The sequence below is a fragment of the Rutidosis leptorrhynchoides genome, chromosome 3 (assembly GCF_046630445.1).
Source record: "Rutidosis leptorrhynchoides isolate AG116_Rl617_1_P2 chromosome 3, CSIRO_AGI_Rlap_v1, whole genome shotgun sequence".
Taxonomy (NCBI): domain Eukaryota; kingdom Viridiplantae; phylum Streptophyta; class Magnoliopsida; order Asterales; family Asteraceae; genus Rutidosis; species Rutidosis leptorrhynchoides.
In genome coordinates this window covers 156,753,929-156,771,154 of record NC_092335.1, presented here as the reverse complement: position 1 = coordinate 156,771,154, position 17,226 = coordinate 156,753,929, and the positions used below count along the sequence as shown (strand labels likewise).

The 17,226-nt window shown below is 35.0% G+C and overlaps 1 protein-coding gene and 1 long non-coding RNA gene across 2 annotated transcripts; both read left to right on the top strand.

The window, feature by feature from the left end:
- The first annotated feature begins 16 nt into the window (after positions 1-16).
- LOC139900520 (uncharacterized) lies at positions 17-928 on the top strand. Its single transcript, XM_071883287.1, has one exon. The coding sequence runs from the start codon at positions 17-19 to the stop codon at positions 926-928; it is 912 nt and encodes a 303-aa protein (XP_071739388.1).
- A 1,170-nt stretch (positions 929-2,098) lies between these two features.
- LOC139896925 (uncharacterized) lies at positions 2,099-3,382 on the top strand. The gene is made up of 3 exons (XR_011776376.1): positions 2,099-2,529; positions 2,744-2,820; positions 3,168-3,382. It is a non-coding gene; the product is annotated as an uncharacterized lncRNA (long non-coding RNA).
- Positions 3,383-17,226: the final 13,844 nt, after the last annotated feature.

Genomic DNA, 17,226 nt, shown 5'->3' with positions numbered 1-17,226 from the left:
CACACTTTTGCGTGTTATGAGGGTAAACGAATACAACGCCGAAGGACAACTTGATACCCGGAAACAAGAATTCAACGAGTGGGTCCTCAAAATAGGAGAAGGTAAAGTACCCGCACAATGCAAGGATGGGGAAGATGAACCAACATGGGTACGGATTCCTCCCAAGTTCATTATTAAGTCCAAAAAAACAGAGATTGAGTCAATTGTGGATGCCATTTTCCCAGATTTCACGTTACACCAGGATGATGAAGAGTACTTGCGTGAACGCGCTATTTTAACACCCCGTAACGACGATGCAAACGCAATCAACAAACACATGTTCAGGAAACTAAATGGTGTAAGCATGACATTCAAAAGCTCCGATGAAATCTGCAAGGGTTCCACAGATAACATTGAACAACACTATGCATATCCAGTTGAGTTCTTGAACAAGCTCAATTTTCCCGGTGTCCCTCCGCATAAACTGAAATTAAAAATAGGACAGCCAGTTATGCTGCTACGAAATCTGGGGCCGAGCGGTGGGATGTGTAACGGAACGCGCCTTATTATAACCGACTTCCAACAGTTTGTGCTTCATGCTAGAATAATCACCGGGTCGCATATTGGGAAAACAGTAATAATTCCTAGAATTGTACTGACATCCACAGAAACCAAATGGCCTTTTGTGATGCAACGAATCCAATTCCCGGTCAGGCCATGTTATGCAATGACAATAAACAAGAGTCAAGGCCAATCGTTGAAATTGGTAGGCCTATACCTCCCTAAGCCCGTCTTCAGCCACGGTCAACTATATGTCGCGCTTTCTAGGGTTACCGACCCCGATGGTCTTAAAATAGTGATGATAGATGACAGTGATCAGAATCTGCAGTCCCACACCCGAAACATTGTCTACAAAGAAACCTTCTTCAATTTAAATCACAATTTATAAAGGTACTGCGTCTTCCTTCTTACTTTCCACATGCTCATTACATTAACCTACTTTATTTTATTCTGCATTAATGATAGGCTTCGTTTTTCCGTCCGTAGTACACCTTCTACGTACCACTAAATCCTAATATTATATACATATATCACATTAACAATCTTCGTTACATGTAGGTGAAATCTAAAGTCCCATACTAATAGTAAAGCATTTATAGTAACTTTTATGTTGTCCCTTAAATTCACCTTGCAGGGAACCGTCCCAACAACCATCTCATATGTAGCTAAATTGATTGTAAAATCGTTTACTCCTCTTCCATGAGGTATGTTATGACTACTACCTAAATACTACATACATCACTTTGCTACCGTTGTAAACACCCACACAAAAAAAGGCAGTCACTGGAATACTTTCGCCAACAGCTACCTGTATTAGAGCAGTCCCCAATAACCTACGCCCCATGAATGCTTTGTTGCCTGTTATACGATTGTACTTCTCCGATATTTCTACAGATGGCTACTCAGCAAATTTGCCAACACATAGTAATTTTTATTTTTGGTTGGAAAGTTTGCCTACAGGTCTTATCCACTAACAATACAGGTTTGTTTCGTGTAAACAGGAATGGTAGCGCCCCACCCTCCTTCATCAGACTGCCATTGAGAACATCACTGATTTGGTGAAGTTACAACTCGACAGCCCAGGTTCACCACTTACATCACACGCATTGCGCCGGAATAACTTACATGTTTATGATTACTCCTTTGTATGCCAACATACAGTTAGGCGTTTGTAGTTGTCCTGGAATTTCATGTTTATGTTCAAATTGTAACTTAATCAGCGTACAAGTTTTGGTTTAGCTGGAACTTTATATTACTGGGCAAGTTTTGGTCTATGCACTGCATCTGCCCATAGTAGAGAATGTATCAACTTAACCAGGTTTCCCATCTATTATTCAACCTGCTTTAGTGGCTATGACAATTGATATTGGATTTGTGTCACGTTCATTCATTAACTGTTGCAATTAGTTTCAGATTTGTCCTCAAACACACGTCCGATACAACAAAAAGTACCCTCTTCGTGCAACGCACGGGCAATGGACCTAGTTAGTAAAATGATTGTCCATACGAAAGCAAAAGTTTATTTTTTATGACCCGAGATAGAGAATTATACCTATATATATCAACACAAGGGTTGGATTGCCGTTTCACGTATTAAAGGTAGTGTCGTTTTTAGATGGCGTCAGCGACTGCCCAACCTGGCTCTCATAGTCAAACAAATTAAATTAAATATTCACATAACACATATTTGGTTTACATCTTTTCTTCTACACACCTCTATCTGTGTACGCCACCAACTACTTCCACCATCCCCTCGCCCAACTATTCTAGCGCTTTACAGTTTTTCCCTTCGTTGCAATTGACTTTAACAATTATTATTTTTTACTCTGTTGTTAAAGATTTTGAGCCAGCAATCGTTACGAAGACGCATTTTTTTCCCTGGTTTCTTAAAATCGGTTGAAGATTTGGGGTACTGATAAGGTTTGAGGCGATAATTTGCTTCTGTTGTTGATCCTATAACGCTGATTACAAAAAATTTATTCATTCCAGGTTTGTGTGGTTATGATCTTGGCCTAGGGTTTATGATTTGGTGGGTTTATCTTGGTAATTGTTAAATTTCGAAGACGAATTAGGTAGAAATCCGTAACTTTTGTTCGATTACAACAAAAATTGGGTTTATGGGCTTATTAATTGTTGTCGATGTTTGTTGCTTCACATAAAAAATTAGGGTTGTCTAATTAACTGTGTTGATTAATTTCTGCAGATGTTTGTTGCAGGTATTATTGGTGCTTTCTCTCTACAATGTTAAGTACTAAGTTTGTTCGATGTAAATTCACAGAGGTAACTATTACTTACAAAACTAAAGTTCCAGATTCTTAAAAGATTGCATAAAAATTGGTATGTGTGACCCTTTTCTAGAGAAGGTAAATTAATCACCATAACTGCTATAAACGCATAACATCGTATACAACTGGTAAAAATTGAAACTTTGTTTCCTTTTGCATTTTATTTTCTTTTAGTTATATGAGGAATTGAGGATATAAGCTTTTTTATATGAATAATATAAAATATTAACTTTATACATTTGATAATAAGGTGAATGTATGAAGAAAATAATAAGGTTAATGTATGAAACAGTATAATATATGAAGGTGGATTGTTTATAAGGTGTTTGTTTGTTGAATTAGGTTATTTACAACATCGATACTGATCAAAGTAGGGGTTTTCAGTTGGTAACAAGGAATGTTGTTGCAGAAGCTTATAAGGCTGTTGATTTGAACAATCGTTATGAAAGTTTGTTCATCTTTAAGAAGTTTTTTTATACAGTTGTTGGATCACTGTTATAAGTTTTTTATTGCGACCATGATTGTTTATGAAATGTCCCGTTCATATTGATTATAAACGTTCCATATTAATTGATTTCGTCGCGAGGTTTTGACCTCTATATGAGACGTTTTTCAAAGACTGCATTCATTTTTAAAACAACCATAACCTTTATTTTATCGATAAAGGTTTAAAAAGTATTACGTAGATTATCAAGTAATGATAATCTAAAATATACCGTTTACACACGACCATTACATAATGGTTTACAATAAGAACATATTACATCAAAAATAAGTTTCTTGAATGCAGTTTTTACATAATATCATACAAGCATGGACTTCAAATCTTGTTCTTATTTTAGTATGCAACAGCGGAAGCTCTTAATAATCACCTGAGAATAAACATGCTTAAAACATCAACAAAAATGTTGGCGAGTTATAGGTTTATCCTATATATTATCAAATCATAATAATAGACCACAAGATTTCATATTCCAATATACATCCCATACATAGAGATAAAATTCATTCATATGGTGAACACCTGGTAACCGACATTAACAAGATGCATATAAGAATATCCCCTATCATTTCGGGAAATCCTTCGGACATGATAAAAACGAATTCGAAGTACTAAAGCATCCGGTACTTTGGATCGGGTTCGTTAGGCCCAATAGATCTATCTTTAGGATTCGCGTCAATTAGTAGATCAGTTTACTAATTCTTAGGCTACCAAGCAAAAGAGGCATATTCGGCTTCGATCATTCACCCATATAATGTAGTTTCATTTACTTGTGTCTATTTCGTAAAACATTTAAAAAACTGCATGTATTCTCATCCCAAGATATTAGATTTTAAAAGTGGGACTATAACTCACTTTCACATATTTTTACTTCGTCGGGAAGTAAGACTTGGCCACTGGTCGATTCACGAACCTATAACAAATATGTACATATATATCAAAGTATGTTCAAAATATATTTACAACACTTTTAATACATTTTGATGTTTTAAGTTTATTAAGTCAGCTGTCCTCGTTAGTAACCTACAACTAGTTGTCCACAGTTAGATGTACAGAAATAAATCGATATATATTATCTTGAATCAATCCACGACCCAGTGTATACACGTCTCAAGCTAGATCACAACTCAAAGTATATATATTTTTGGAATCAACCTCAACCCTGTATAGCTAACTCCAACATTACTGCATATAGAGTGTCTATGGTTGTTCCAAATAATATATATACATGGGTCGATGTGATATGTCAAAACATTTGCATACGTGTCTATGGTATCCCAAGATTACATAATATATTAGAATACATGTATAATACAATATAAGTTAGCTAGGATATGATTTGTATAGAATTGTTAATATTTCCCGTAGCTACAAAAATCAAAAAATATCCAATCTTGTTTTACCCATAACTTCTTCATTTTAAATCTGTTTTGAGTGAATCAAATTGCTATGGTTTCATATTGAACTCTATTTTATGAATCTAAACAGAAAAGGTATAAGTTTACAGTCAGAAGTATAAGTTACAAGTTATTTTTGTAAGAGGTAGTCATTTCCGTCGAAAGAACGACGTCTTGATGACCATTTTGAAAAACATACTTCCACTTTGAGTTTAATCATGATTTTTGGATATAGTTTCATGTTCATAAGAAAAATCATTTTTCCAGAAGAACAACTTTTAAATCAAAGTTTATCATAGTTTTTAATTATCAAACCCAAAACAGCCCGCGGTGTTACTACGACGGCGTATGTCCGGTTTTACGGTGTTTTTCGTGTTTCCAGGTTTTAAATCATTAAGTTAGCATATCACATAGATATAGAACATGTGTTTAGTTGATTTTAAAAGTCAAGTTAGAAGGATTAACTTTTGTTTGCGAACAAGTTTAGAATTAACTAAACTATGTTCTAGTGATTTCAAGTTTAAACCTTCGAATAAGATAGCTTTATATATATGAATCGAATGATGTTATGAACATCATTACTACCTCAAGTTTTGTGGATAAACCTACTGGAAAAGAGACAAATGGATCTAGCTTCAAAAGATCTTGGATGGCTTGAAAGTTCTTGAAGTAGAATCATGACACGAAAACAAGTTCAAGTAAGATTTCCATTCGAAATAAGATTGTTATAGTTATAGAAATTGAATCAAAGTTTGAATATGAGTATTACCTTGTATTAGAAAGATATATTACTTTAAATAAGAAAGATTTCTTGAGGTTGAATGATCACTCTACAAGATTGGAAGTAAGCTAGCAAACTTGGAAGTATTCTTGATTTTATGAAACTAGAACTTGTAGAATTTATGAAGAACACTTAGAACTTGAAGATAGAACTTGAGAGAGATTAATTAAATGAATAAAATTGAAGAGTGAAAGTGTTTGTAGGTGTTTTTAGTCGTTGGTATATGGATTAGATATAAAGGATGTGTAATTTTGTTTACATGTAAATAAGTCATGAATGATTACTCATATTTTTGTAATTTTATGAGATATTTCATGCTAGTTGCCAAATGATGGTTCCCACATGTGTTAGCTGACTCACATGGGCTGCTAATAGCTGATAATTGGAGTGTATATACCAATAGTACATACATCTAAAAGCTGTGTATTGTACGAGTACGAATACAGGTGCATACGAGTAGAATTGTTGATGAAACTGAACGAGGATGTAATTGTAAGTATTTTTGTTAAGTAGAAGTATTTTGATAAGTGTCTTGAAGTCTTTCAAAAGTGTATGAATACATATTAAAACACTACATGTATATACATTTTAACTGAGTTGTTAAGTCATCGTTAGTCGTTACATGTAAATGTTGATTTGAAACATTTAAGTTAACGATCTTGTTAAATGTTGTTAACCCAATGTTTATTATATCTAATGAGATGTTAAATTATTATATTATCATGATATTATGATATATTAATATATCTTAATATGATATATATATACATTTAAATGTCGATACAACGATAATCGTTACATATATGTCTCGTTTCGAAATCATTAAGTTAGTAGTCTTGTTTTTACATATGTAGTTCATTGTTAATACACTTAATGACATGTTTACTTATCATTTATCATGATTAAACATAGTGTATCAATATTTTAATTTGATTCATATGTATTTAGTAAGAAGTTGTTATAACGATAATCGTTATATATATCGTTTCGAGTTTCCTAATTCAATAAACTCAATTTTATGTATATATCTCATTGTTAAAATACCTAATGAGATACTTACTTATCATAATATCATGTTAACTATATATATAATTATATATATGTCATCATATAGTTTTTACAAGTTTTAACGTTCGTGAATCACCGGTCAACTTGGGTGGTCAAATGTCTATATGAAACCTATTTCAATTAATCAAGTCTTAATAAGTTTGATTGCTTAACATGTTGGAAACACTTAATCATGTAAATAACAATTTTATTTAATATATATATAAACATGGAAAAGTTCGGGTCACTACAGTACCTACCCGTTAAATAAATTTCGTCCCGAAATTTTAAGCAGTTGGAGGTGTTGACGTATCTTCTGGAAATAAATGCGGGTATTTCTTTTTCATCTGATCTTCTCGTTCCCAGGTGAACTCGGGTCCTCTACGAGCATTCCACCGAACCTTAAAAATTGGTATCTTGTTTTGCTTAAGTCTTTTAACCTCACGATCCATTATTTCGACGGGTTCTTCGATGAATTGAAGTTTTTCGTTGATTTGGATTTCATCTAACGGAATAGTGAGATCTTCTTTAGCAAAACATTTCTTCAAATTCGAGACGTGGAAAGTGTTATGTACAGCCGCGAGTTGTTGAGGTAACTCAAGTCGGTAAGCTACTGGTCCGACACGATCAATAGTCTTGAATGATCCGATATACCTTGGATTTAATTTCCCTTGTTTACCAAATCGAACAACGCCTTTTCAAGGTGCAAATTTAAGCATGATCATCTCTCCAATTTCAAATTCTATATCTTTTCTTTTAATGTCAGCGTAGCTCTTTTGTCGACTTTGGGCGGTTTTCAACCGTTGTTGAATTAGGATGATCTTCTCGGTAGTTTCTTGTATTATCTCCGGACCCGTAATCTGTCTATCCCCCACTTCACTCCAACAAATCGGAGACCTGCACTTTCTACCATAAAGTGCTTCAAACGGCGCCATCTCAATGCTTGAATAGTAGCTGTTGTTGTAGAAAAATTCTGCTAACGGTAGATGTCGATCCCAAGTGTTTCTGAAATCAATAACACATGCTCGTAGTATGTATTCAAGCGTTTGTATCGTCCTTTCGCTCTGCCCATCAGTTTGTGGATGATAGGCAGTACTCATGTCTAGACGAGTTCCTAATGCTTGCTGTAATGTCTGCCAGAATCTTGAAATAAATCTGTCATCCCTATCAGAGATAATAGAGATTGGTATTCCATGTCTGGAGACGACTTCCTTCAAATACAGTCGTGCTAACTTTTCCATATTGTCCTCTTCTCTTATTGGCAGGAAGTGTGCTGATTTGGTGAGACGATCAACTATTACCCAAATAGTATCAAAACCACTTGCAGTCCTTGGCAATTTAGTGATGAAATCCATGGTAATGTTTTCCCATTTCCATTCCGGGATTTCGGGTTGTTGAAGTAGACCTGATGGTTTCTGATGCTCTGCTTTGACCTTAGAACACGTCAAACATTCTCCTACGTATTTAGCAATATCGGCTTTCCTACCCGGCCACCAAAAATGTTTCTTGAAATCCTTGTACATCTTCCCCGTTCCAGGATGTATTGAGTATCTGGTTTTATGAGCTTCTCTAAGTACCATTTCTCTCATATCTCCAAATTTTGGTACCCAAATCCTTTCAGCCCTATACCGGGTTCCGTCTTCCTGAATATTAAGATGCTTCTCCGATCCTTTGGGTATTTCATCCTTTAAATTTTCCTCTTTTAAAACTCCTTGTTGCGCCTCCTTTATTTGAGTAGTAAGGTTATTGTGAATCATTATATTCATAGATTTTACTCGAATGGGTTCTCTGTCCTTCCTGCTCAAGGCGTCGGCTACCACATTTGCCTTCCCCGGGTGGTAACGAATCTCAAAGTCGTAATCATTCAACAATTCAATCCACCTACGCTGCCTCATATTCAGTTGTTTCTGATTAAATATGTGTTGAAAACTTTTGTGGTCGGTATATATAATACTTTTGACCCCATATAAGTAGTGCCTCCAAGTCTTTAATGCAAAAACAACCGCGCCTAATTCCAAATCATGCGTCGTATAATTTTGTTCGTGAATCTTCAATTATCTAGACGCATAAGCAATTACTTTAGTTCGTTGCATTAATACACAACCGAGACCTTGCTTTGAGGCGTCACAATATATCACAAAATCATCATTCCCTTCAGGTAATGACAATATAGGTGCCGTAGTTAACTTTTTCTTCAATAACTGAAATGCTTTCTCTTGTTCATCCTTCCATACAAATTTCTTCCCTTATGCGTTAATGCAGTCAAGGGTTTTGCTATTCTGGAAAAGTCTTGGATGAACCTTCTGTAGTAACCAGCTAGTCCTAAAAACTGGCGTATGTGTTTCGGAGTTTTTGGGGTTTCCCACTTTTCAACGGTTTCAATCTTTACTGGATCCACCTGAATACCTTCTTTGTTCACTATGTGACCGAGGAATTGAACTTCTTCAAACCAAAATGCACACTTTGAAAACTTAGCGTACAGTTTTTCTTTCCTTAACAATTCTAGCACTTTTCTCAAGTGTTCTTGGTGCTCTTGATCATTCTTCGAGTAAATAAGTATGTCATCGATGAAAACAATGACAAACTTGTCAAGATATGGCCCACACACTCGGTTCATGAGGTCCATGAACACAGCTGGTGCATTAGTCAATCCAAATGGCATAACCATAAACTCGTAATGACCATAACGCGTCCTAAAAGTAGTCTTTGGAATATCATCCTCCTTCACCCGCATTTGATGATATCCAGAACGTAAATCGATCTTCGAATAAACAGACGAGCCTTGTAGTTGATCAAATAAGTCGTCGATTCTCGGTAGTGGGTAGCGGTTCTTGATGGTAAGTTTTTTCAACTCTCGGTAGTCGATACACAACCTGAATGTACCATCTTTCTTCTTAACAAACAAAACAGGAGCTCTTCACGGTGATGTGCTTGGTCGAATGAAACCACGCTCTAAAAGTTCTTGTAATTGGCTCTGAAGTTCCTTCATTTTGCTAGGTGAGAGTCTGTATGGAGCACGAGCTATTGGTGCAGCTCCCGATACAAGGTCTATTTGAAATTCAACGGATCGGTGTGGAGGTAGTTGTAGTGACCCGAACTTTTCCATGTTTATATATATATTAAATGAAATTGTTATTTACATGATTAAGTGTTTCCAACATGTTAAGCAATCAAACTTGTTAAGACTTGATTAATTGAAATAGGTTTCATATAGACAATTGACCACCCAAGTTGACCGGTGATTCACGAACGTTAAAACTTGTAAAAACTATATGATGACATATATATGGTTATATATATAGTTAACATGATATTATGATAAGTAAACATATCATTAAGTATATTAACAATGAACTACATATGTAAAAACAAGACTACTAACTTAATGATTTTGAAACGAGACATATATGTAACGATTATCGTTGTAACGACATTTAATTTATATATATCATATTAAGAGATATTCGTACATCATGATAATATAATAATTTAAAATCTCATTTGATATTATAAACATTGGGTTAACAACATTTAACAAGATCGTTAACCTAAAGGTTTCAAAACAACACTTACATGTAACGACTAACGATGACTTAACGACTCAGTTAAAATGTATATACATGTAGTATTTTAATATGTATTCTTACACTTTTGAAAGACTTCAAGACACTTATCAAAATACTTCTACTTAACAAAAATGCTTACAATTACATCCTCGTTCAGTTTCATCAACAATTCTACTCGTATGCACCCGTATTCGTACTCGTACAATACACAGCTTTTAGATGTATGTACTATTGGTATATACACTCCAATGATCAGCTCTTAGCAGCCCATGTGAGTCACCTAACACATTTGGGAACCATCATTTGGCAACTAGCATGAAATATCTCATAAAATTACAAAAATATGAGTAATCATTCATGACTTATTTATATGAAAATAAAATTACATATCCTTTATATCTAATCCATACACCAACGACCAAAAACACCTACAAACACTTTCATTCTTCAATTTTCTTCATCTAATTGATCTCTCTCAAGTTCTATCTTCAAGTTCTAAGTGTTCTTCATAAATTCTACAAGTTCTAGTTTCATAAAATCAAGAATACTTCCAAGTTTACTAGCTTACTTCCAATCTTATAGAGTGATCATCCAACCTCAAGAAATCTTTCTTATTTACAGTAAGATATCTTTCTAATATAAGGTAATACTCATATTCAAATTTTGATTCAATTTCTATAACTATAACAATCTTATTTCGAGTGGAAATCTTACTTGAACTTGTTTTCGTGTCATGATTCTACTTCAAGAACTTTCAATCCATCCAAGATCCTTTGAAGCTAGATCCATTTGTCTCTTTTCCAGTAGGTTTATCCACAAAACTTGAGGTAGTAATGATGTTCATAACATCATTCGATTCATACATATAAAGCTATCTTATTCGAAGGTTTAAACTTGAAATCACTAGAACATAGTTTAGTTAATTCTAAACTTGTTCGCAAACAAAAGTTAATCCTTCTAACTTGACTTTTAAAATCAACTAAACACATGTTCTATATCTATATAATATGCTAACTTAATGATTTAAAACCTGGAAACACGAAAAACACCTTAAAACTGGACATACGCCGTCGTAGTAACACCGAGGGCTGTTTTGGGTTTGATAATTAAAACTATGATAAACTTTGATTTAAAAGTTGTTCTTCTTGGAAAATGATTTTTCTTATGAACATGAAACTATATCCAAAAATCATGGTTAAACTCGAAGTGGAAGTATGTTTTTTCAAAATGGTCATCAAGACGTCGTTCTTTCGACTGAAATGACTACCTCTTACAAAAATGACTTATAACTTATATTTCTGACTATAAACCTATACTTTTTCTGTTTAGATTCATAAAATAGAGTTCAATATGAAACCATAGCAATTTGATTCACTCAAAACGGATTTAAAATGAAGAAGTTATGGGTAAAACAAGATTGGATATATATATATATATATATTTTTTTTTTGTAGCTACGAGAAATATTAACAATTCTATACAAATCATATCCTAGCTAACTTATATTGTATTATACATGTATTCTAATATATTATGTAATCTTGGGATACCATAGACACGTATGCAAATGTTTTGACATATCATATCGACCCATGTATATATATTATTTGGAACAACCATAGACACTCTATATGCAGTAATGTTGGAGTTAGCTATACAGGGTTGAGGTTGATTCCAAAAATATATATACTTTGAGTTGTGATCTAGCCTGAGACATGTATACACTGGGTCGTGGATTGATTCAAGATAATATATATCGATTTATTTCTGTACATCTAACTGTGGACAACTAGTTATAGGTTACTAACGAGGACAGCTGACTTAATAAACTTAAAACATCAAAATGTATTAAAAGTGTTGTAAATATATTTTGAATATACTTTGATATATATGTACATATTTGTTATAGGTTCTTGAATCGACCAGTGGCCAAGTCTTACTTCCCGACGAAGTAAAAATCAGTGAAAGTGAGTTATAGTCCCACTTTTAAAATCTAATATTTTTGGGATGGGAATACATGCAGGTTTTATAAATGATTTACAAAATAGACACAAGTACGTGAAACTACATTTTATGGTTGAATTATCGAAATCGAATATGCCCCTTTTTATTAATTCTAGTAATCTAAGAATTAGGGAACAGACACCCTAATTGACGCGAATCCTAAAGATAGATCTATTGGGCCTAACAAACCCCATCCAAAGTACCGGATGCTTTAGTACTTCGAAATTTATATCATATCCGAAGGGTGTCCCGGAATGATGGGGATATTCTTATATATGCATCTTGTTAATGTCGGTTACCAGGTGTTCACCATATGAATGATTTTTATCTCTATGTATGGGATGTATATTGAAATATGAAATCTTGTGGTCTATTGTTACGATTTGATATATATATATAGGTTAAACCTATAACTCACCAACATTTTTGTTGACGTTTTAAGCATGTTTATTCTCAGGTGATTATTAAGAGCTTCCGCTGTCGCATACTTAAATAAGAACAAGATTTGGAGTCCATGCTTGTATGATATTGTGTAAAAAACTGCATTCAAGAAACTTATTTCGTTGTAACATATTTGTATTGTAAACCATTATGTAATAGTCGTGTGTAAACAGGATATTTTAGATTATCATTATTTGACAATCTACGTAAAGCTTTTTAAACCTTTATTGATGAAATAAAGGTTATGGTTTGTTTTAAAATGAATGCAGTCTTTGAAAAACGTCTCATATAGAGGTCAAAACCTCGCAACAAAATCAATTAATATGGAACATTTTTAATAATAAGAACGGGACATTTCAGTTGGTATCAGAGCGTTGGTCTTAGAGAACCAGAATTTTGCATTAGTGTGTCTTATCGAGTTTGTTAGGATGCATTAGTGAGTCTGGACTTCGACCGTGTTTACTTGAAAAATAATTGCTTAACAAATTTTGTTGGAAACTATATATTTTTAACATGTGAATATTATGTGATATATTAATCTCTTAACGTGTTTGATATTATGTGATAGATGTCTACCTCTAGAACAAGTCCCATTGACTCACCTAATAATAATGAAGAGTCAAATGTCAATTGGAATGATTCGTGGACTGATTCACAAGTTCCCGAAGAGGAACCGGAAGAAGAGTCGGAACCGGAAGAAGAATCGGAACCGGAAGAAGAAATAGAACCAGTGGGAGAAATAATAAAACGGTTAAGGCAAAAGAGATCAATAAGGGAAAGGGCATAAAAATAGAGAAATTTGATTCCAAACCCGATGAACTTTATATGTATCGTCAACACTCGTATTTCTTAAGTTGTGACAATAACTCGGGAACCTCTAAACCACCAGATTTTTCTAAACCAATGTGGAAAACGACGGCTCGTATTAGGGGAACATCATATATCCCTAGAAACTTGGCAAAACGAACCAAAACCGAAGAAGAAGAAACGAGCAAGTCGGAATAAGATAGTTGTATTCGTGTGGTGTAATATATGTAATATAGTGTGCTTATGCTTTATGATATATGTAAAAATTGCTTGTATTAATAAGTATTTTTTTATGAATCTAACTCTTGTATATTTTACAGTATAAAAACACAAAATGGATAGACAACCCAATATTTTAAGAGACCTACCCGGAGACATGATTGATGAAATCTTGTCTAGAGTCGGTCAGAATTCCTCGGCACAACTATTTAAGGCGAGATCAGTTTGTAAGACATTCGAAGAACGTTCCAAGAATGCCTTGGTTTATAAAAGGCTTTCGTTCGAAAGATGGGGGATATCACATTGGGAAATCCATAAGTTACGATGTGTTTACTTTGACGCATATATTGCGGGGAACCCAAATGCTATTTTACGTAACGGGTTAAGAAATTATTTTGACTCAATATATCCGAATATAGGACTTCGTGATTTAGAAAAAGTGGCTAACATGCAACATAAAGAAGCATGTTATGCTTACGGGTTAGTAATGTTCGCTTCTCACCAAAGTGAGAACAAGAACATCGGGCTACAACTATTAAACAAAACGTTCCCACAAGTGACGGATTCAGTAATTGGGGTAAGAAATGAGGTTTTTAGGTTATTACGAGACTGTTGGTCATTACGTAACCTTCATCCTTTTGACGACGTTACAACACATTGTCTTACTATCGGTCACAACGGTTATGTTCCACAAAACCAAGGATGGGAAGTGGTATTAGTAAAAGCAAAATGCATGACTCGTTTCTGGACGTATGAATTACGTGTCTTTATTGCCTTTGCTGAACGCCTTATTTATTAACTAGAATTATCTTCGCAACTACTTTGTATCAAAGTTTTATGTGCTATATTTCATGCTATATGTAAAATAGCGGTATTGTAAGTTTGCAAGTTATTGTATAAAGGTTTGAATATGATATATATTTTTTTGTGATTAGTTTTTCATATAGAATTGTAGTAGTTGAAATGGTATGTTAGCTACTAAGTATGAACTTAACGGGTAGGTACTACCCGAATTAAAGAGTATAAAATGCTAATATGAAGAAAGAGCTTTTATAAATAAGTTCATATTACGCTACGAAATACTATTGACTACTCTTGACATTCTATATGATTAACTCGTTTCATTTGACTATTTTGAAGGAAATGGCACCGACTACTCGACACACCTTGAATATGAGCGAAGAGGAATTTCGTGCCTTTCTTGCTTCAAACATAGCCGCAGTACAGGCCACGCTACATACCAACAATAACTCTGAATCTAGCAATACAGCTAATGGCGCAAGAAATCGTGTAGGATGCTCCTACAAGGAATTCACTACCTGCAAACCTTCAGAATTTGATGGGACCGAAGGACCAATCAAATTGAAACGGTGGACCGAGAAAGTTGAATCGGTCTTTGCCATAAGTAAGTGTGCTGAAGGAGACAAAGTGAAGTACGCTACGCATACCTTCACAAGTATTGCGTTAACATGGTGGAATACCTATCTAGAGCAAGTAGGACAAGATACTGCTTACGCGCTACCGTGGTCAGCATTCAAGCACTTGATGAACGAGAAGTACCGTCCTAGAACCGAGGTCAATAAGCTCAAGTCAGAACTTAGAGGGTTACGAACACAGGGATTCGATATTACTTCGTACGAAAGACGATTCACAGAATTGTGCCTATTGTGTCCGAGAGCGTTCGAAGATGAGGAAGAGAAGATCGACGCGTTTGTGAAAGGGTTACTGGAGAGAATCCAAGAAGATATAAGTTCACACGATCCTGCCTCCATACAAAAGGCATGTAGAATGGCTCACAAACTAGTGAACCAGATTGAGGGAAGAATTAAAGAACAGGCGGCCGAAGAGGCCAACGTGAAGCTAGTCAAAAGAAAGTGGGAGGAAAACGGTGATAAGAGTCACCAAAACAACAACAACTATCCCAACAATCGCAACATCAATCGCAGCTACAACAAACGGCAAAACAACAACAACAACAACTACAATAATCATTCCAACAACAATAACAACCGCAACAACAACAACAATCAGAAGCAGCTATGCCAAAGGTGTGAAAAGTATCACTCGGGGTTCTGCACCAAATTTTGCAACAAGTGTAAAAGAAATGGTCATAGCGCGGCGAAGTGTGAGGTCTACGGACCAGGGGTTAACAGAACGAAAGGAACAAATGGTGTCAGAACGAGTAATGGCGGAGCAAGTTATGCCAATGTAGTTTGTTATAAATGTGGAAAATTGGGCTACATTATTAGAAATTGCCCGAACCAGGAGAACACGAATGGACAAGGCCGCGGAAGAGTTTTCAATATTAATGCGGCAGAGGCACAGGAAGACCCAGAACTTGTTACGGGTACGTTTCTTATTGACAATAAATCTGCTTACGTTTTATTTGATTCGGGTGCGGATAGAAGCTATATGAGTAGAGATTTTTGTGCTAAATTAAGTTGTCCATTGACGCCTTTGGATAGTAAATTTTTACTCGAATTAGCAAATGGTAAATTAATTTCAGCAGATAATATATGTCGGAATCGAGAAATTAAACGGGTTAGCAAAACATTTAAGATTGACTTGATACCAGTAGATTTAGGGAGTTTTGATGTGATAATCGGTATGGACTGGTTGAAAGAAGTGAAAGCAGAGATCGTTTGTTACAAAAATGCAATTCGCATTATACGAGAAAAAGAAAAACCCTTAATGGTGTACGGAGAAAAGGGCAACACGAAGCTACATCTTATTAGTAATTTGAAGGCACAAAAACTAATAAGAAAAGGTTGCTATGCTGTTCTAGCACACGTCGAGAAAGTATAAACTGAAGAAAAGAGCATCAATGATGTTCCCGTCGCAAAAGAATTTCCCGATGTATTTCCGAAAGAATTACCGGGATTACCCCCACATCGATCCGTTGAATTTCAAATAGATCTTGTACCAGGAGCTGCACCAATAGCTCGTGCTCCTTACAGACTCGCACCCAGCGAGATGAAAGAACTACAAAGCCAATTACAGGAACTTTTAGAGCGTGGTTTCATTCGACCAAGCACATCACCGTGGGGAGCTCCTGTTTTGTTTGTCAAGAAGAAAGATGGTACATTCAGGTTGTGTATCGACTACCGAGAGTTGAACAAACTTACCATCAAGAACCGCTATCCACTACCGAGAATCGACGACTTATTTGACCAACTACAAGGCTCGTCTATTTATTCAAAGATTGACTTACGTTCCGGGTATCATCAAATGCGGGTGAAAGAAGATGATATTCCAAAGGCTGCTTTCAGAACACGTTACGGTCATTACCAGTTTATGGTCATGCCGTTTGGTTTAACTAATGCATCAGCTGTGTTCATGGACTTTATGAATCTTGTGTGTGCACCATACCTTGACAAGTTTGTCATTATTTTCATTGATGACATACTTATTTACTCAAAAAATGACCAAGAACACGGTGAACATTTGAGAAAGGTGTTAGAAGTATTGAGGAAGGAAGAATTGTACGCTAAGTTTTCAAAGTGTGCATTTTGGTTGGAAGAAGTTCAATTCCTCGGTCACATAGTGAACAAAGAAGGTATTAAGGTGGATCCGGCAAAGATAGAAACCGTTGAAAAGTGGGAAACCCCGAAAACTCCGAAACACATACGCCAGTTTT